General features: G+C 41.6%; 1 protein-coding gene across 2 annotated transcripts; it reads left to right on the top strand.

Moving 5' to 3' along the window:
* The first annotated feature begins 7,464 nt into the window (after positions 1 to 7,464).
* On the top strand, positions 7,465 to 19,893 carry LOC135980763 (acetylserotonin O-methyltransferase-like). Of its 2 annotated transcripts, XM_065580750.1 has the most exons (8): positions 7,465 to 8,650; positions 10,259 to 10,433; positions 12,633 to 12,762; positions 13,921 to 13,989; positions 14,550 to 14,668; positions 17,040 to 17,180; positions 18,408 to 18,530; positions 19,175 to 19,893. In XM_065580750.1, exons 1-8 carry the CDS (start codon positions 8,537 to 8,539, stop codon positions 19,384 to 19,386), a joined length of 1,083 nt encoding a protein of 360 aa, XP_065436822.1. In that variant the 5' UTR covers positions 7,465 to 8,536; the 3' UTR covers positions 19,387 to 19,893. The 2 variants fall into 2 exon arrangements, with proteins under 2 accessions (XP_065436822.1, XP_065436823.1); XM_065580751.1 differs by lacking the exon at positions 13,921 to 13,989 and having other exon boundaries at positions 7,466 to 8,650.
* Positions 19,894 to 20,117: the final 224 nt, after the last annotated feature.

The raw sequence follows: 20,117 nt of genomic DNA, 5'->3' as shown, positions 1-20,117 counted from the left end.
GCATGCCTCCTCCAGCCTCCAGGAAATCTTCCAGTACCGCTGAATGTTCCTGCTGACCTGGGTGAAGTTGTGGAGGATGGTGTACTCCGAACCCACTGAAGAGTACCTGGATGTGTTTGGTGGATCAGGTAGCGGCTCTTGGAACATGATTCACGTTAACCTGTACTGGCCAGAGGATAGTAGAAAAGTGTTCTGAAGTGGGCAGTGCAGTACTACCACTGACGATGGGGGGGGGGGGGGAGGGACATACAATGGGTAAGGGTCAGATAGGAAAGGCTTCAATGCATTGTGGGAATGGGCCTGGAGGACTATTGAAACTCAGGACCTAGTGCATGTTCCTTGCCCCCGTCCACACTGCATGGTAACATGGGTACAGACCCATGCCACAGCAGAGGCGTGTACATACACCTCTCAGGCATGCTAGCTTTCTCACCAGGCGCTCTACTTCACACGTGTTTCAGGGGTTCAGATGTTGACAGTGGGAGGAGGAGAGGGAGGGGTATGGCACAACAAAGCTCACGTATGCCTGTACATATGCCAGTGTGGACATGGCCTTAGTTTGTGCCCTGAACCCACTTTCCAGGACTTATTTGTCTCCCTGTTTCCATCTGTCATCCATTTGTAAATAGCTAGCAATGTCTATATAGAAGATAAGTAGCTGGAGAATGAAGGATCCAGCTAGACAAAGAACTGTATCTTTTCCTGTTCCAATCTGGTATTTGACTAGTTGAGGTTGCCTGGATGCTAGCATATATATCTCAGTTAATTCACGGCAATGTTGGATGTACTGGGTAGAGGTGGGGAAAAGCACCCTTTACAGTTAAAGACAAGGGGATCCTGAGTAATTGAGGTATTCCTGGCCACATGCCCAGATAACTGACTCCACTTCAGGAATGCTGTTTGATCTCTCACTGTACTCCCCTGCCCTCATCCCCTGCCAAAAATCTTGTGACTAACAGTTGCAGACTTTCTCTGGAGGTTTTACCTAATTTGAGGGTAACAGACTAATTTAGTCTCCAAACTGTATGTTGTGTGTGAAGCATACCTACAGCAGCAAGAAGCAAAATTAGTAAAAATACACGGAAAGGCTAATGACAACCATTCTTATTGCCGGGAAAACTCAGTTAAAGTGTTCCTATGTGATATGCTCCTCTTAAGAAAAGTCATCTAAAAAAAGAACAGAGCAGGTAAGATACAGTGTTAGAAGAATCCATGGTACAACAGTATTGTCCCTTTCTTGCGGTGAGGGGTGAGTGAGCAGCAATGCCCCATGCAGTGGGGCTCAAGCTAGCAGTGACATCAGGCAACTCAGGCCTGCCCCACACATGGGAAGGGGGACCCTTTAAGGCCAGCCCTGTGCAAGATGGGGGGTTTCAGGTGAGCAGTTCAGGCCAGCTCCAGGGAAGGTTGGGTAAGCCCCACATGGTGTCCCATTTTCCCTTTGGGAAATATAGTCACTAGAGCCAATACAGGCAAAGGAGCTGAGATTTTACGAAGTCAGGCACTGCCTTCCTCCACTCCCGAAATACAACTCTTGATACCACAGGGCAAATACTTCACATCGACCATTAAAAAAAATTCTCTGATTCCTCTGAAAATTATTATAAAGTCCTCCAATGAGAATAGGAACATGCGAACAGGGGACAGACACACTTCTTCAGCTCCTGCAGAATCCAGAAATATGAGGGTGCTTGAATGTAGTGTGTCTAGTAAAACTAGGCAGAGTTATCAGTGGCACAGGGTAGCATAATTCTACTGGAGCAGAGTGATGAGAGAGGAGTTTCTCTGCTCCAGCTCCAACCATCTAGGGCATCTGGTGCTGGGAGGGGTAATCAGAACAGAAGGGCTAGTCATGTGCGGTGGAGCCAGCTGACTGAGTTTCCGCTTGCTCTTCATGAAGTGAAGCCTGCTATACTTCCATCTGTCTCTTCTCCCTTCCAACCTCACCATCAGTCTCTTCAACACTCTTTGGGGGACTGGGAATGGTTCTTCCCCCAACCTCTTCCAACCAGATAGCTGAGGGAGGAAAAGTGCCCCTTTCTTCTCCTCCTCCTCCCACCTGTCAAAAAAATGACCACCCTAGGAGGTGCTACCACAAGCCTTGTTGTAGATAGAGACCATCTTTATTTCAATCTATAACTTCATTTATGCCTGCTTGCCTTAACCCTCAACAGGTGACATGGAAAGCAGTTCTCAGCAAGAAGAGGTGCTTCTCCCGAGAGAGTGAGTACAGGCGTTCAAGGTCCACCATTCTGAGTCTTTTCCCCTCTATATACAATTTCCCCACTCACACAGAGTGAAGGACCCCAAAACAGAAGACTCCAGTGGTTCTACAACATCAAGATGAAGCTGTAGCTAGAGTTTTTGCTGAAGATTAGTTTGTACAGCAGACAGGGAGAGAGAAGGTCAGGTAATGGCAAGATCTGCATGGGGTAGCCAGTAGGCATGTGTTCACCTACTACATTTGTGATGAGGGTTGGAGCAAGCCATTCCCTACAGCCACGCCTGCACCAGTCACTATCCCCTTTATTTCCCCTTTTTGACTCTCTCCTTTGTTTCAGTTTCAGCTGCACTGCTTCATGCTCTGAATCTGTCAGGCCTCACAAAGCAATTTTTTTTTTCTGGGGCTTCATTTTGGTAGCAAGGTCTGAGTTCAAGTGGGTTATTGACAGACAGTGTCTCTGCAAAACTGAATGGAGCAACAATGGCTTCTGGTCCCCAGCTCTCTTCTTAAAAGGCTTATTTCTTAAAGACCTCCTAGAGCTGTGAGGAAGATTGAAACTGTGGATTTTTTGTTTGGAGATGGAGGTGGTGGGAATCTCTGGAGCTCCATATACTCCAAGTGTCTGCTAATAGTTAATCTAACATAAGCAGGGAAACTCATTTTGGTCACCATTTCTGGTGTGTTGTGCAAAAAGTTTGCTAAATGCAGATGGGAACTGGATTTATTTTGCAGTGTCTAGAAGCTAAAGACAATACACAAGGAAAGAAAACTTGTTGCATATCAATATTGCATATTCCTTCAAACAGACATACAGTGCAATGTTCAATAAGCACTCAGGAGTCAGGCAAAAAAGCACAGCACTTTGTTATCTTCATAAGCCCTCAGCTCACTCTGCGTCTGCTCAGGCTTCTAAAGACATCTATTTTATATTGAGTGTGCTCTGTACCTTCATACCCACAGTTGCATAGTTACTGCCATACTAGCATTACATCATCTCACTAGCCTAGTCACTTCCATACTAGTAACATATCTATCCTTATCAAGTGTATATATTACATGGTAAATTGGTATCAGTCCTCATTTTTCATGGGCGGCTTTGTTGTTTTTTCATATGTAATCACATTTTATTCTCAAATCTGATTCAGTCATATCATTTTTTAAAAATCTCTCCTATTCTGCATGACTTTTTTGTGGCTGTCATTATTTTGTGTTGTAATCTTTGTCTACAGCAAGTGATTTGTGGGAAGAGAGATTCATTAATCAAAAGCGCATGGACAACTCCTTGCAGATTTAACAAAGTAACAGCTTTACATAGCACATGTTATTTGGCATTGTGCTAATATGTCTGATGGTGCTTCCAGAGAATGAAAGCATCCTTAATTTTATTTTTTAGAGTTCCTTCATATCTTAACAGGAGCTTAGAGTTTAAAACACTATCAGGCTAGTGCAGTTATCTGCAAACCTCATCATCACTCCTCGGTCTCCTTGCTTCTAGTAATCTTCTAAGATGATTATCTCTGGTGTCCTTCAAAATAATCTTGGTAGCCATGGTACAAAAGCTCTCCAAGTGGGCTTAATCAACTGTATGGCCTTTTTATTACCCAGGTCTTTTCTGTCCTTTGCTGGGACTGAAATAAAATGTCTGTCTGTCTTGTGGCAACACAGCAGTTTAGTTAGTTATTATGCCCTTAAATGTCTGGCTATGCAGCCAAAGCTACAGCAAGAATAAAACATCAAAAAACATTTTCACAGTGGTGAACCTTTAACCAAAGTGTAATTCATACTAAGGTGTCATTCACCTCTAGAGACTGCTCTACCCGGATGGAGGCAAGCAGCCTGCAAGCTGGAGGATAATAGCTGCCAGCTAATGGAATTATTGTTTTTAGTTCAAGTGGCAGAAGTCTGTGCCACAATGCTGGAAGTAGAGCAGGTTGGGAAATTTTAGCCAAAATGTTGTTTTTATCAGAAAATGCAAATTCATCAAAACCAAAACCTTCTGTGGAACAACTCAGTTTAAATGTTAAGTTTCTCAGGTCCAGTGTTGCCGGCACAGGGGCCCGAGGACAGCAACAGTGGTATAAATCTAGCTTGTTACTAACTTCTCCCTGAACTGTTATTTGGTTCTGTTTACCCTTAGTTTATTACCCCTTCCCCAGCTAGAAACATGCAAACCTCATCATTATCGTTTGGTACCTGGTTTGAGCAAGGTCGTAATTGCTAAATGGCTGTTTACACATTCCAATTCCTTGGCTTTTGAGGTCGATTATTGTTAAACATGGAAGGACAGAGTTTAAACATGGAAGAACTTTGGCTCAGGCAGGCCTAGTAACCCCAACACCAGGATGGAATTTTGAGAGCATGATTGTAGTAGGTTCGCACCGGGGCTCTACCCTCCGGGACGGAGGGGCGCCACACCGACTCACTACAGCACAGACAGTCAAAGCTCAGGCCCCTTTACGCAGGGGCTGAGCGACCCACAGTTCAGGGAGCTCAGGCCCTCAGGCAGGGCTGAGCAAACACTCAGCTAAGGGGCTCAGGCCCTCTGGTGCAGGGGCTGAGCAACCGCCAGTTAAGGGGATCAGGCCCTCTGGTGCAGGGGCTGAGCAACAATACACTTGGGGGGGGCCCAGGTTCCTACCTGAGCATTGGGTGAGGGGGAAGCCTGCCACCCATGAGCGGGGGGTGGCAGGGGGGGGACGCAGGCCCACCAACTCCACTGCATCCCAGCCCGGGACCCTAGCAGCGGTTACTGCCGCTGCTGGTCAGTGGGGTGTCCTGACCAAAACACACTGACATCGGCTCACATGTGTCTACAGCCTGACCGGGGTCGGCTACCCCCGGGCTACTTCTGTGTTCCCCCTCGGGGCCTACCTCGTTGGTGACGCTGGGTTCGGGCCAGTCCAGCAGCATCGGTTCCTCTGGTGCGGGGCTTGGGAGCAAGTCCGGCAGCTCTCCACCAGGGTAGCTGGCACGGGGCATGCTTGGCTCCTCCTCGGGGTAGCGGGCCCGGGGCAGGCTTGGCCAGTCCTCCTCGGCGTACCTGGCGAGAGGTAGGCTCGACCGAGAGGAAATGCAATTTGAGCAACAATGGTGGATCTGATTTGAATAGACAGAGAGTAGGGGGCAGGAGTAAATCCTTTTCCCCACTGAAAAAAAATCATATGACTTCTTTTGAACAACTCTAATACCAATGGAGTGAATAACACTTGACAGGTGGTGACAGAATTAAATGACATTTGGGAAGGAAATAACTTATTAAAGAAGCCATTTGGCAAGTTATGTCTTTCCAAATCACACTTGCTGCACATGCCAACGTTTGTTTATTTAAGTTATAATCCCCCAATCTTGCAAAGGCAAGTAGGCTGTGCTCTGCCCTTGATTAAAAATATTGTTCAGGTTTGTCCTCTATAATAGTGTGAACTGAATGTGGGCAGTGCACCATAGAAACCTGGCTCATTAAATGCGAGGTCCCTCCTAGTTTCTGCCTGTGATGCATAATAGTGTAGTTTCTGTTGGGCTGTAATGCTTTGATCTAACTTTAGTGGTTGTGTTTAGTGTGTAAGTGTGCTAAGTGATGCTGGTGGCCTGTGGTATACATGGGTCACAGTAGATGGTTTAGTGGTCCCTTCTGGGTTTAAACTTTATCACTCTATGATTGAGGGAAAGATTCTACAATATCTTGGACATAAATTACTTGTAGGGAATCTGGCATACACAGTGTGGTACACTATGCAGAAGATGATATGTGTATCTAACACTGTAAAAAAAACTGTATGATATACTGTGCTACTGAGAAATAACAGCTCATTACACCTCTACCGTGATATAACGCTGTCCTCGGGAGCCAAAAAATCTTACCGCGTTATAGGTGAAACCGCGTTATATCGAACTTGCTTTGATCCACCAGAGTGCGCAGCCCCTCCCCCCCCGGAGCACTGCTTTACCGCGTTATATCCAAATTTGTGTTATATCGGGTCGTGTTATATCGGGGTAGAGGTGTATGTAATTAGAGTTTGCGTCGTACATACACACAATGAGCAGACTTAAGGTTGTGAGTGCATCTGCAATAGTCATACCATGACTTCTGAATGGTGAAGCATAGCATTCTCTTAAAGAAGGACAGTGCAATGTAAACCCCCCTCTCTCAATGCTGACTTCTGGCTTTGACCTTTTCAGGGGGTTCATCTACCCTCCTTAGACTTCAGCCAAAGAGGCAGCACATGCCTGTAAAGACAGACACTGGAGGGCTGGGTTGCTTGGAGTTCTTGATTGGGGCTCTTGATTTGCAGCATCCTACTTGGTCGAGGTGCCTCAGTCTTTAAGGCAGGGTGGAGGTGGGGGCTGGGACCGGGGATTCCAGCCCTTCCCACTTCACTGGGTCCCAATCCAGGGCCCTGTGTAAGTCAACTCCTGAGTAGAGGACCTCCCTAAATCCACTGCCCAGGGCTACTTCCTACCACTGTCCCTTCAATTTGGGGTGTGACCCCTATAGTCCAAGCCACTGTGGTGGCTTGTCTCTAGTAGTGCCCCCTCATGGACCATGAGTGGCACCCTGCCATGGTCCCAGGTTCCTCTGGGCAGGGCAGTCATAAGTTTGGCAGGGTCAGACCCCCACAAGGTCTCTGTGCTTCGGTCAGCTGGGTTTCTCTTAGGCTGGGTGATCCTCAGCCTCTTCCTCAGACTCCCTTGATTCTTTCCTGGTGTCTGCCTTCGCTGCCAGGATAGTGACACTTCCCCTCAGGTAGGGAGGCAGCCAGCTCCTGCCTCTTTGCCAATCAGCCCCAAACTGAGCCAGGTTCTCTCTTTTTCTCTCTCCTCTGGGCCTGACACTGGCTGCAGGTATAATGGGGCAGGGCTAGCTGGGCCCAAAGGCTCTCCTTAACCCTTTCCATGCTGGTGGACGGTTTCTCTGTTTCATGGCAGACGTGCTCAGAGAATACAGTACACTGGTAATGTAAGTGCATGTAACATGTTTGTAGTGGCACTATGTAGTGAAGACAGAGAAAATATGGCATTTTAAATAATAACATTCTGTACATCCACACGTAGGCCAGAATGCTTGTAATAATTTAGGCCTAAATTTAGGCCGAGTGTCTCCAACAACCTTTGGATAATTGGGGTATACTTTTATTTTGGAATAGAGTTCTCCACATAAGGCACTATTGAGGAAACGCTTATTCTGCAATAGCTACGCTGGTCAATTTCCTTGTGTAGACAAGGCCCAAGTGACTAAAATGCATGATGTTTTGTGAGCTGTATTTCACTTACAAGTTTAGTCTTGTCTAGAAATTATGTTAAATCAGTAAGTAGTTGAGAGTACTGAGGCTGGAGAAACTAATTACATTAACTAAGCCTGCTAGTACTATTTGTTATAGGAAACTGTGCTTATCTACAGCAAAAGTGAACAATGAAAAACCCTGAGTGTTTCAAAGAGTTTAGCTTAGAAATCACATATCTTTTTCATGATCAAGAGAATTGATAGTTCTTAGAGAGAAAAAAAGCAAAAAGGAAGAAGCTTTGAACTGGCTTGTAAACTAAAGATTTTCCCATCACTTGTACCTTTACTTAAAATAAGGCTTACAATACTGGTGAAATTCCAGAAAAATTAAAATAGTTTCAAAATGACACCTGCATATTGTATTTTGTGTATAATGGGAGATAGTCTTGTGCTGGTATAGGTGGCAAAGCTTGGCTATATATACCTGGAAAAGGTAATTTCAAGCTGTTTGGGGATTGTTTGATAATTCATTTTCCCGAATTTTTAAACTCTACTTTAGAATTGTATGGTTGAACTGACACAAGCAATTCCATAATTCCACTGGCTAATAAACTTGCTTAGAGATAAATAAGGATCTATATTTAAGGATCCTATAGTTCCACACTGGTGCCAAAATCACTGCTCAGAATAGCATAGAACTAGGATAAAAGTTTGTCGTTGTACCATGGTTGTGATTAGACCTTGAATTAATGTAACTGATTTATTATGTCTTTATAAACTGTAACATCCCCTGTTCAGGTTTTCGACATTGTAAACACTATCATCTAAACATTTTTATTTTGCTTTCTATAATTTCTCATTAGCTTTTTAAACGCCATTTTGGCTGATGAAATACATAAATTCATAGTAATTCTCCAGCATGTACTTTATGGACAGAGAGCCAAAGAACAGCAAGAAACCTAATAGAAGTAACTAGCTGATTCAAATTCTTCAACCAATATGTGTGTGTTTTTAATAACGTCTTTCTCACAACTAATAAGGTTAAGTGAACTACCCACTGTGATCTGTATCTAGTGGAAAAGAGGCTTATTTAAATGATGAACGCAAGAGGATCTCTCACAGTGCGCAGAAGGAAAATGAGCTCCACAGAAGACCTTGACTATCCTCAGATCTTATTTCAATACAACAATGGGTTTTTAGTCTCAAAGGTAAGAATTACAAATAATGCCTGGAAATTATATTAAAACTAGGTAGGTAGAAATTTCCAAACTCAATTTAGATGGTTATTTTAAATCTCGAGAAAGGAACAGACTCAATACAAGGGGTCCCAATTTTAATCTCAATCTCCTAGTAATTTGTCAGATTTTAACTTGAAATAGACATGATGAAAGTTTGCAGGAAAAAAACCCTGTAAGAGACCTTCAAGGATGGGCCAACTCTGAGATAATTTATCCAACTCCTGGAATTTAGGGGCTTTGGGTAAAGGGAACCCAGATCTGAACGAAGTTGTATTATTATAAAGTCTTCCAAATGATGTTTTGCTAAATTAAAATCACCCACAATCGTGCCAGTCTGTTTTGCTAATAGAATATCTCCACATTCCTCTACATTTTGGGTTTTTCAGATAAACAGACCACAGATCCAAATGACCCTTGGTTTTGATTTTGAAAAATCCAAACCCAGATAACACAGTTTTGCAAAAATATTTTCAAATGCAGTGAATTTTGCATATCTGTACTTACCTTGTGCTGCAAAAGAGAACACAGTGGCTTAGTTATATTTTGGCAAATTATATCTGTTGGGGGAGGGGGGGAACAGATCTAGTTTAATGACTGTCTTTCAAGAAACAGAATGGTAGTAAGGCAAGGTGGAAACCCAGAGATTTCATTTCCCTCTTTGAAGATTTTTTTTACAAACCATGTGTTCCAATTAGTATTTAATATTCCTGCTCTGTCAAAATCCAACACAGCAAAACAAGAAATACCATTCATAGGTGTGTGTGGAGGGTGTGTGTGGGGGGAATTAAATGCCCAATGAGTCTCCTTTCCACTGTGGAGAGAATATAGGGTAGTTCAAACAATAACAGTTTTTTAAGCACTCAGAGACGCAGTGGATGGCCAACATTTTTCAAATTCGCACTCTTAAAATATATTTTTGAAAGATAATCTGAAGATAATTTTGATTCTGCTGGATAGTGTTATCTTATCTCCGAGAGGGAGAGGGGGAACTCTGTGAAGGTTTACAAAGGATCATGGCAAGAAGGAGATTAGAACTGCCACATCTGGCATTTTCGTGAACTTTTTCTATGACAACAATAAAATATGCAATCTAGCATTATGCGTTCCATGCTAGATAGAAAGACATTTGTTACAATTTGGGGATAGGCTATTAGATCTATCTAAGGGCTCCAAAGCTTTTAGGATTGTTTCTGGCTTTGATGCATGAGACTTTTATTGTTTTTTTAAACAATATGTCACATCATCAGTCCCTTAATCATAGCACAGAGCCTTTAAAATGTGGTATTGTAAGGGTCTGTTCTAAACCTATAAAGGCAAAAAAAAAAAATGCATACACAATACCTGGCCTTAATATGTGATCATTTAATGGGTAGTTCAGCAGGGAACAGAAATGAAAGAAGCAGAGCAACTTAAGCAACGGTCTCAGTGCTAAAAGCAACTGCAGCGTTTTGATGGTTGAAAAACACTTTAATGGTGGTTTTTACAATTCTTGTAAAAAATTTTCACCTAAGGAGCTGCTCATCAGGGGGCATCTGCACTTTTTCTTACTCCACTGTATCCACCGCCATTTGCTTTCAGATTATGTTTACTGCCTGTGAATTGGGAGTGTTTGATCTATTGCTGGAGTCAGAAGGGCCCCTGTCTTCAGATGCCATTGCTGAACGGTTGGGCACCAGCGCCAGCGGAATGGAACGGTTGCTTGATGCCTGTGTGGGATTAAAGCTCCTGGGAGTCGAAATGAAAAGTGAAGGAGGTAATGTTGTCGGGAAGGGAGAAGACTAACAATTAAATCACTGTTGGTTTTAAGGCCTCATTAAATAGAATGTGTGTGACTGAATTATAATATTAAAAGCAAAAATGCCAGAATGAGGGAAGAGGTACAATGTGGTTTGAGAAATCTCAATGCATCAGATTTACAAAAACTGAACGTGGGTAGGAGTAAGAGAGTAAAACAGATACATAGTCACTTTTCTACCTGTCCTAAGAACCTATTTAACTCATTGGACCAAATTCACAAGCAATAGTAATTACCCAGGTGTAAGGGAATTTGAATTTAAGCAGCTGTAAGGGAATCTCTAAGAGCACGTTGTAAGATGTCTAATGAATATATAGTCTGGAGGCCAGAAGAAGGTATTAGTTACACTAATTTAGACTTCTTTAAGATCTCCCGCTAACTTGGCCAATTGTCTTTATATCTTTATATTAATTATCTTTATTACATAAAGTGCAGTTTCAGATTTCCTGAGCTAAAGACAAGAGGTCAGATCCTCAGCTGGTATAAATGGGTGAAACTCCATTGAAATTGACAGAGCTATGCCTGTTTATGTTGTTGAAGGTCTGAACCTCTGCCGTGTGAAGTGTACTTTTGAAATATTTAGGGATAGCTTAGAAAGAGATGTGTTCAGACAAAGTAACCCTGACTGAAAATCCTATGTATACAAAGAAACTTCTTTGCTGTGTGTTCTCTGCTTTCAGCCTGAATTGTGCTCTCAGTACATGATTTAGCAGGCAGAAATGAGGAGAAAAGCCCACAGAGAGCAGGAAAAGACTGTACCAGATACATCTACTCTTCCTGATCTGTTGTATTCCATATGCAGCAAACATTGCTGGATCTCTCTGTAAATGCCACTCACACATTTTGCTGACAGAAGCTGCAGTAGGTGTTCTCCCCTTGGGAATCAAGCAGTGTTCTAAGGATTAATATAAACCCATTGGTACCCAGGGACTGCTATGATAAACACCCAGAAGAGTGGCCTTTTTACAAGTACGTTCTCTGCTCTGAGGCCACGTCTACATGGGGAAGTTATTTTGGAGTAAGGAAGGGGGAATTTAAAGCGCTATAGCCATTCCACAGTAGCTCCCCGTGTGGATACTCTTATTCTGGAATAAGAGTTGGCTTATTCCAGTTTTGCTTGATCCACTTCCAAAATGGATTAATCTAAATTGGAAGAAGATACTGATATTCCACAATAATAGTGTCAGCATGGGGAACTCTTACCAAACAGCTATTTCAGTCCATTTCACCATGTAGACAAGCCTTTAGAAATCTGTGGCCACTTCAGAAGCCACCTACACCCTTTCCATGGCAACCAGCCCAGCTGCAGGAGCATAAATGAGGCAGCATCCACCCTACTAATGGAAATTCAGGTGGATGCTTCAGAGGAACTTTTTCACCTCTGTGGCAGCTGCCTGGGTGTAGAGCCCACACAGCGACTCTCCTGGAGCTGCCCAGACCCCAGTCTTCCCATCACACAGAGTTGAAGAATAGATTTAAAGCCTAACCTGGCTCTCATTGAATTCAGTGGGAGTTTGCCTGTGCTGTAAGAGAGAGAACACATTCTACAACAGCCCATATATCTGTCCATAAAAGAAATATTGTAAGCATAGTAAGAGCCCAAAACTTTGCATCTGTCAGATGACTCCCATAATCAGCCAGTGAGAATATTGAAATTCTGTAGCACTAGATGACCTCAGAAGTGTCTGAGCTTTTCAAGTTAGGGATTATGGGTAGTTTTATGTCCTGCGGACTTAACTCTCCCTATTGGTTTCCTCAGCAGACGAAAAAAGACTGGTATGTTAGGTATTATTGCTGAAATAAGATGCTTTTGAGCACCTACACTAAAAAGCATAGTGGAAAGAGATGTCACCACAGGCGTTTGGCTTATACACTTTCACAAAGAAATGGTGATGGTGCTGGGGTGTGCTTTTTACATCCTGGAATCCTTCATTCCAGACCTTGCAGAATCTGATGGGTAGCTATGGTATGCTATGCATTCGTGCTCCCAGACCTTCCTCCATCTCTGGTCTATCTAGAGTGGGGAATCTCCTGCAGTTTCCTTGTTGCTTTGGTTGCATTCCTACAGCTTGTTCTTGTTACACGGATTATGCTGTAAAACAGGCTTTGCACAATGAGAAGTTTGTAAATGTTAACTTACCTTCTTTTTCCCTTTAGCCTTTTACAGGAACACAGAGCTTTCCAACCTCTACCTTACAAAATCAAGTCCCAAGTCTCAGTATCATAATTTGATGTACTACTCCAAAACTGTCTATTTGTGCTGGCACTACCTGACAGATGCTGTGAGGTAAGGAGATGAAAACTTATGTAGTTTGTACAAAACTCATGTGCCAACATCCATTACAATAAAGCACTTTGCTACATTTGTGAACCTGCTCAGGAAGAGGCATGTCTTTGGAGAAACAATAGAAAATGAAGAGATATGTAACCCACACACTTCCTGGGTGTGGTGCTCTGTCCCATGTAGTAGCACTGAGACCACTTGGAGATTAATGAATGTGCTACAGTGTTAGCTAACAGCCATGTGGCTTGAGGGGCATGCATTTAGCTCCAGAAGTCCCAGGTTCAATCCTGCCTGCTGATGATACATACACCTCTACCCCGATATAACGTGACCTGATATAACATTTAAATTGGATATAACACGGTAAAGCAGTGCTCCGGGGGGGGTTGCGCACTCTGGTGGATCAAAGCAAGTTTGATATAAAGCGGTTTCACCTATAACGCAGTAAGATTTTTTGGCCCCCAAGGACAGCGTTATATCACGGTAGAGGTGTATTGACTGGTAATTGTTTCAGAAGCATGTTGAAGTGCAAAGTATCACTATTATTACATGAGCTTATGTTTGCTAGTGCTTCAGTGAATGAATTCACTGCAGAGTCAGGAAACAGACTTTTATACTATGCTTCTTTGTTGTATCCCAAGGGGAACATTTAATCATGATAATAGTTTCTGTGGAGGGAAGCCCTCGGCCAGGCAAATGATGATGAATAGTGACTGAGGGATGCTTGCAGGGATCCTAATTGGTTGTGTTGCCAAAGGCAGAAGAAAGTGAGGAAGGAAGTCAATGTATATTGGGCCAGAATCTCAGCCGATACAAGTCAGCACAGCTCTTTATGGAGCTGTGTCAATTTACACCAGCTGAGGATCTGAGCCCTGTCTCTGGTACATCAAATAGCAGTTGTGTTTCCTTCCTCTTAGTGGTGTCCAATAATGAACTTTAAATAATAACAAAGTAGAGACTGATTTCCTTTTTGAATCTTTTGGTGTGGCACAGACAGTTTTCAGAATGATTCAAGCAATCAAAGAGTAACCCTTGTCATGCCAAAGGTGATTCCCTTTTTCCTGAATAAGTTTAATTAAATAGGTACCTTAATACAATTGCCACCAATGCAGCAAGGTGTTAAACCAAAAATATGCTCACAATTTTGTAATTTTTTTTAAGAGATGGGAAAAACCAGTATGAGCGAGCATTTGGCGTTTCATCAAAAGACCTCTTTGAGGCTCTCTACAGGTAATAATCAATTTAGTGTTGGGATAACTTTTCTATTTTGTATTACTACTTCAATGGTGAAATATGATGATTAGTCCTATTCACATGAAAACCCTGTCATTTCAATGGTATCCAGTGTTGAGAAATATCTGGTATTTCAAATATGCTTGTCATTTGGTATCAAAGCAAAAAATTCTTACTTGCAACCTATCATGAAAAGTTTGTTATGTACCATAGTTGGTATAATGGAAAATTCTGTTAAATGAGAAACATCTGGGGACCCTTAGGTTTAGCATCATAACACACTGCTAGATGATAAGTGTAACATGTTTTTCTTCCAGTAAGTCTCATAAAAGTGTAGGAAACAGGGTGGATATATTTTTAATGTTTTGAATAGCTACTAGTGTAAGTTCTTTTTACTAGTGGTCTAGTCTATTGTGCATGCTGGCTGAGAAGTATTAATAATAATTAATAATATAGTATTTGAGATAAAGGTTAGTGAAAGAGTAATATTATGCTAGCCATCAATGAATGTGTCATAATTTACTTGTGCTACAAATAATGTTCTTTGAAATCACTAGATCAGAAGAAGAGATGATCAAATTCATGTATGGTTTAAATGCAATTTGGAGTATATGTGGCAGAGATGTGATTGGTGCATTTGACCTTTCACCTTTCACCATCATTTACGATCTGGGAGGTAAGTGTCATCAGAACTTTTAACTGCCTTTTTTTGTAAGCTGTGGATAAATAGCACTTATACTATGACCTGTGTGAGCAATAGAAAAACAGGACAGACTTCAAGGCCAGGATCAATCACAAGGGAAGCATTTTACATTTTGAGCCAAAGTCATATAAAATTATGAAAATGATAAAAGCATTATAAAGTGGAATGTTTTTGTCAGTCTAAGGAACCCCATAGATCTAAGCAGCAACTTATTTTCCTTCTCATTGATTGGGTAGGTTTTTCTTCTGCCATTGCTTAAGAAATTCTACCGGAACAGCTTCCAGGCTACTCTTCACTTCATTCTGTGACTTTAGGTTGATGAACTGCCTACATACTTCTTACCCCCAAACAGCTTTACCGTTGTCTCTGTATTTCGATCCTGTTAGGATTTATAGCACCATGCAATCTCCATTACTACGTCTCCCCTGCTGTTTTGCTCTCCCAAGTTTCTAAAACACAGAAAGCAGAAATGAAGTCTGGCTAATCTGCTCTGGCCATTTTCATTTCTCATCCTCTAAAGCCATTCAGTATGCCTCAACTGTGTCTTATTCTTCTTTGCAGTGGCCTTACCTATGATTTTCTGACTAATATTGATGACAAATTTTTCCTCGAGCCATTCATAGCATTAGACCAGCCTCTGCCAATGTAGTTCTCTTATGGCAGGAAATATAGGCAACCTATGGCACACGTGCTGAAGGTGGCACGTGAGCTGATTTTCAGTGGCACTCACACTGCCCGGGTCCTGGCCACCGGTCTGGGGAGTTCTGCATTTTAATGTAATTTTAAATAAAGTTTCTTAAACATTTTAAAAACCTTATTTACTTTACATACAACACTAGTTTAGTTATATATTATAGACTTATAGGCCATTGTTGAATGCTCACTGCCCGCAGTCTTATGCAAATGAATAGCTCTGCAGGAACAAATGCATGTGTGTGTGGGATGGAGCAATAGCAGCCGAAGCAGAGAAACCAGATCAGTTTTCAGTTCACTGTTGTAAACAGTGAGAAAAACATGAATTTAAATATCATGGGAAAAATAACCTCAACATATGCTGTCCTTTTAAGGTAAACTAACTCAACTCATGCTCCTCACCAATTTCTTTCCCCCTCTGGGCTTTGTTTTTACAATACAAACAAAACCCATCCTGAACATTAACTGTATGGTAATGTTTTGAATGGTGAATACTGGATGTGAATCTTTCAGATTTTTAACAATTCAGTTATTTTGTTCATGTCTCAGTGTGGCATTTTCTATATACCAAGACCTGGCTTTGGTGTAACCCTAATGGGAGGAGGTAAGGGCTTTTGAAATCCAGTTTGTAGGGAAGGGTGCCTAGAGTTCTAATGCATTGCTGCAGCGACTGTGCTGATTGTGACTATGCTGGGACACAGGAGACTTGTGTTCTATCCCAGCTCTGCCCCTGGCCTGCTGGATGACCTTAGGCAAGTCATTTCCCCTCTGTGGGCCTCTGTTGTCCCATCTGTACAAAGGAGATTATGATATGTGCCTTCTTTATGAAGTGCTTTGATATGCACAGATTAAAAGCACTATAGACTCATAGACTTTAAGGCTGGAAGGGACCACTGTGCTCATCTAGTTTAATAGCACTATGTAAGAGGCTAAGTATTATTATTTGCTATATGCATTCCTAAATATTGAAGATGGGAGCTTTAAAACAGAAGAATGGTTCATCGATTTTAGATAAGGGGAAGCTTTTAGTTTCATGCAATGCCGGTTGAAATTTTTTCAGAATGTTTTCATAAAAAATTGAGGTTTCTGTTTTCCAGTGTTCAAAACAGATTTTATTGGTTTAACACCTCATGTTTTATGGCAAACACTGAAATGGTTATCTCCATTCCTGTTTAACAAAATAGAGGGTTTCAGTGAAATAAACTTCCATTAAAAAAAAAAGTCCTAAAAAATTAATGAAAACGAAAACTTAGAAAAAGTCAATATTTCATAAAGTTTTCATAATCAAACTGGTCATTTTTTGAAAGAGAAAACTCTTCATTTGAAAATTTCCAGCCAGCTATAGCTGCATCACACTGTGTTGTTAAAACAATATCCTTTACAGGCTGGTGGTTAGATCACAGGACTGGGAGCAGGGAAAATTGGGTCCTATTTCAGAGCAGACAGATAGGATGGGAGACCATGAACAAATCACTTATCTCTTTTGTACTTCAGTTTCTACTTCTGTAAAAATGGATAGTAACATTAACCTACCTCACAAGGCATCATGTGTCTGAGTTTATTGCAGTCTAAGTTTCTTAGATGGAAGATATAAAAATGACCAATATTGTTATATTTGAGCATTTACCCTGTATTTCACTTTCACTATAAGGATGTGCAGGTGGTTTGGCCCAGGAATGTATTTCTTTGTACCCAAATTCTACAGTCACAATTTATGACCTACCTAAAGTAGTACAAGTGGCAAAGGAGCGTTTTGTACCCCCAGAAGAACGTCGGATCACTTTCCATGAAGGTAAACTTGGTTCATTTTGTGTGTGCTCATATGCAAAGAAAAATGTGCTGAAGGGACCGTGTTTCATTATAATAGAGTGTAATGAGCAATGTACGCCATTTGAGCTTGGTTACTCACCTGGGAGAAGCTGAGCTATTAATTGCCAAGGATGCAAGTATATTCCAAGGCCTTGAACATCATCCCAATTAAACAGCAACGTAAAAATTAAAAAACAAACTCCATGCTGTGTGCCTCCTAGCCCTTCGGTGTCACGCGGTGGGGATGTGGCTTTACTGAACAATTGTGGGGAGGTCCAAAGTGTGCAAAATTGTTGAAAACAGTAGGTTGTGTAGATTAGTGCAATGTGACTAGCAACAAAGGCCCCTAAGGAAGTCCATGTTACATTTGAAGGGATAAATGCTGTTGGGGTCCTGTTACGATATAAATTGAGTGTTGAGACATCTTGCTTTTAGATGTCTATTTTTACCGTTTAAATAAAAATAAATGGTCAGTTTTGGGGAAGTGGGGGTCGGAGGAGGAGGGGAGAGACAGAGAAAGGGGATCCAGCAGTGAAGAAGGGGAAAAAGTGGAGGGGGGTGATGACCTAAAAGCAAAGACAGAGAAGTGTGACAGACGGTTTATATGGGTGAAGCAGACAGGAAAGAGAAAGAGAGAGAGAAACGAAATTGGCATTCAATTGGATGGATAAAGAGCACACCAGCAATTATTCAATACTGGGAGATTTGCTCCCTAAGTGGGCTGTGAATCTTCTTTATTTGTATTGTGGTCTCACCTAGATTGGAGGAGTTTTTTTAAATGTAATTGGTGTAGAAGAAGGTGAAAAATAACTTTTTTTGGTTTGTTTAGAGAACTCTCGCCATCCCTTTCTTTTTACTGCATTACGTGTACGTTCATTTCTGTCTCTTCGGAGAAATTGTGAAGCACTAAAATTTTTCCAAAGAATCAGATATGTCTCTTAAATGTTTGGCTGCTTACATTTTTCAGGCCTCTTCCACTCTTAACACGAACAAACCCCCTTCACACTGCCACACAGCATTGAGAATTTTTGCCATACACTCTTAGTCACTGCTTAGCATTAGCCGTGAGCATGACGAGCCAGAAGAGTGTAGTTTCCCAGCAAGTCTTTTGAGTAGTTTTGGAGCTAGCTTGTGCTTTTTGCAACACCAAATTTAAAATGTTTGCTTATTCAGGCCTGTTTTTTGCATTGTTTTTTCTTTTTTGTTACAGGAGATTTTTTTAAAGATCCAATACCAGAAGCTGACCTGTACATTCTGGCGAGGATCCTGCATGACTGGGCAGATGACAAGTGTATGCAGCTACTAGCAAAAATCCACAAGGCTTGCAAGCCTGGTATGTTTTCCTCTTTGCAAAACACAGACTTATAGATATCATTTGGTTTGGACAGGGGTTTTGTGCTTTTTTTAAAAGGTCCATTTGAATGAAAGATTAAGTAAAGAAACATACACTGAAAACCTTTCTCCTTTTCAGTCAGTGATTTGCATCCAGGCCACGTGAGTAATAATGGCCAATGTGACATTTTTCACAATTGGTTTCTAGGTTTGGGCACTTCACTTTAGACATGGAAGGCCAGATATTTAAAGTTATTTAGGTGCCTAATGATGTTGACAGGCACCTCTTCAATTTCTGAAAATTGTTAATCTGCGTTTCTAGGTGCCATGGGGTTTGATTTTCAGAGAGGCTGAGCAACCACACCTCTGGGGTTCATTTCTGCTGGTGTAAATAAATGTTTCAATCCCAGCTAATAGGTTCCCCTTCACTCTCTACTTTTGAAGTACAGGAAATAAGTTAATTGATGCACAGAATCCCTCTTCCTATTTCATTAAATACTGTAGCAATATAACATGATTTTTCTTTTCATTTAAGGGAGATCACTAAGGTTTTGGAAATACCTAAAAATGCAGTTGAAAAATAAGCTTTAGCGTCCTCCTCTGACAAATTAACGTGTTTGTTTTTAAATCTCTTTATCCCATCAGGGGGAGGAGTGCTGCTGGTTGAAACACTTTTGAATGAAGACAAAACTGGGCCTTTGGAAACCCAGCTTTACTCTATGAACATGTTGGTTCAGGCTGAAGGAAAAGAACGAACGCCAGCCGAGTACAGCAAGCTCCTCGCTGCAGCTGGTTTCAGAGAGATTCAGGTCAAGAAAACAGGAAAGCTCTATGATGCCATTTTAGGAAGAAAATAATTCTGTCTCTTCTTTCTTGCCTATTGTTAGATGTGTAAATGCAGTGAAGTGACCATCTTTTACTAGACTGCAGCAGTGAACCCTGCTCATAGTTAACCTTGTCACTTTGTTTGTACAACAATACACTGCTAGAACATTCATTCATTATGTATGTTGAGCCTACAGGGATTGACAGTGCCAGCTTGAATGTGACTCCTGTTTGGTTCTGGACTCTAACTGTGGGAATAAAGTAATTAACACATGTTTAACAAGAAATAGCATGTGAAAGCAACACTATGGAAAGCTTATACTCTTTGCATTATACGTTTTTTTCTATTCTGTCAGACTTTGTACTTTCCTCACTTTTTGCATATTTAACATAATGTCTGACCCGTCTGGGTTTGTACTCAGCTTTCTTCTTGTAAATATAAACTGTACATCACTGTACTGATTACTATTGGATGCACTGAGATTCTATGAAAATGTATACAGTGTAAAGGGAGTGAACTCTCTCTTGTCAGGATTTGCCATCTTTCAGTTTCTTCAAATGTTTCTTAATTCAGTCTCACATCAGAACAACAAGAGGACAGTCAGTATAATGAAAAGTATGAGATTCAAAACTGATCAAATGAAGTGTTTCCCCCCACACTGTCTGTGGCACTCATTGCTACAGGATACCACTGAGGCCAGGAGCTTAGCTGGATCCAGAAAAGTGGTCAACTTTTATATAGATAAGACTATTCCTCCTGTTC

This window comes from Chrysemys picta, chromosome 1 (genome assembly GCF_011386835.1).
Source record: "Chrysemys picta bellii isolate R12L10 chromosome 1, ASM1138683v2, whole genome shotgun sequence".
Taxonomy (NCBI): Eukaryota; Metazoa; Chordata; order Testudines; family Emydidae; genus Chrysemys; species Chrysemys picta.
This window is presented reverse-complemented; position numbering and strand designations above follow the sequence as displayed.

What these genes read in the sequence shown, in the direction of transcription:
- LOC135980763 (XM_065580750.1), top strand. Translation starts at nt 8,537, where the DNA reads ATGATGAACGCAAGAGGATCTCTCACAGTGCGCAGAAGGAAAATGAGC. An exon ending in CTCTTTGAGGCTCTCTACAG is followed by an intron (nt 13,990 to 14,549) that starts GTAATAATCAAT and finishes TGAAATCACTAG; the next exon opens with ATCAGAAGAAGAGATGATCA. An exon ending in TCGGATCACTTTCCATGAAG is followed by an intron (nt 17,181 to 18,407) that starts GTAAACTTGGTT and finishes TTTTTGTTACAG; the next exon opens with GAGATTTTTTTAAAGATCCA.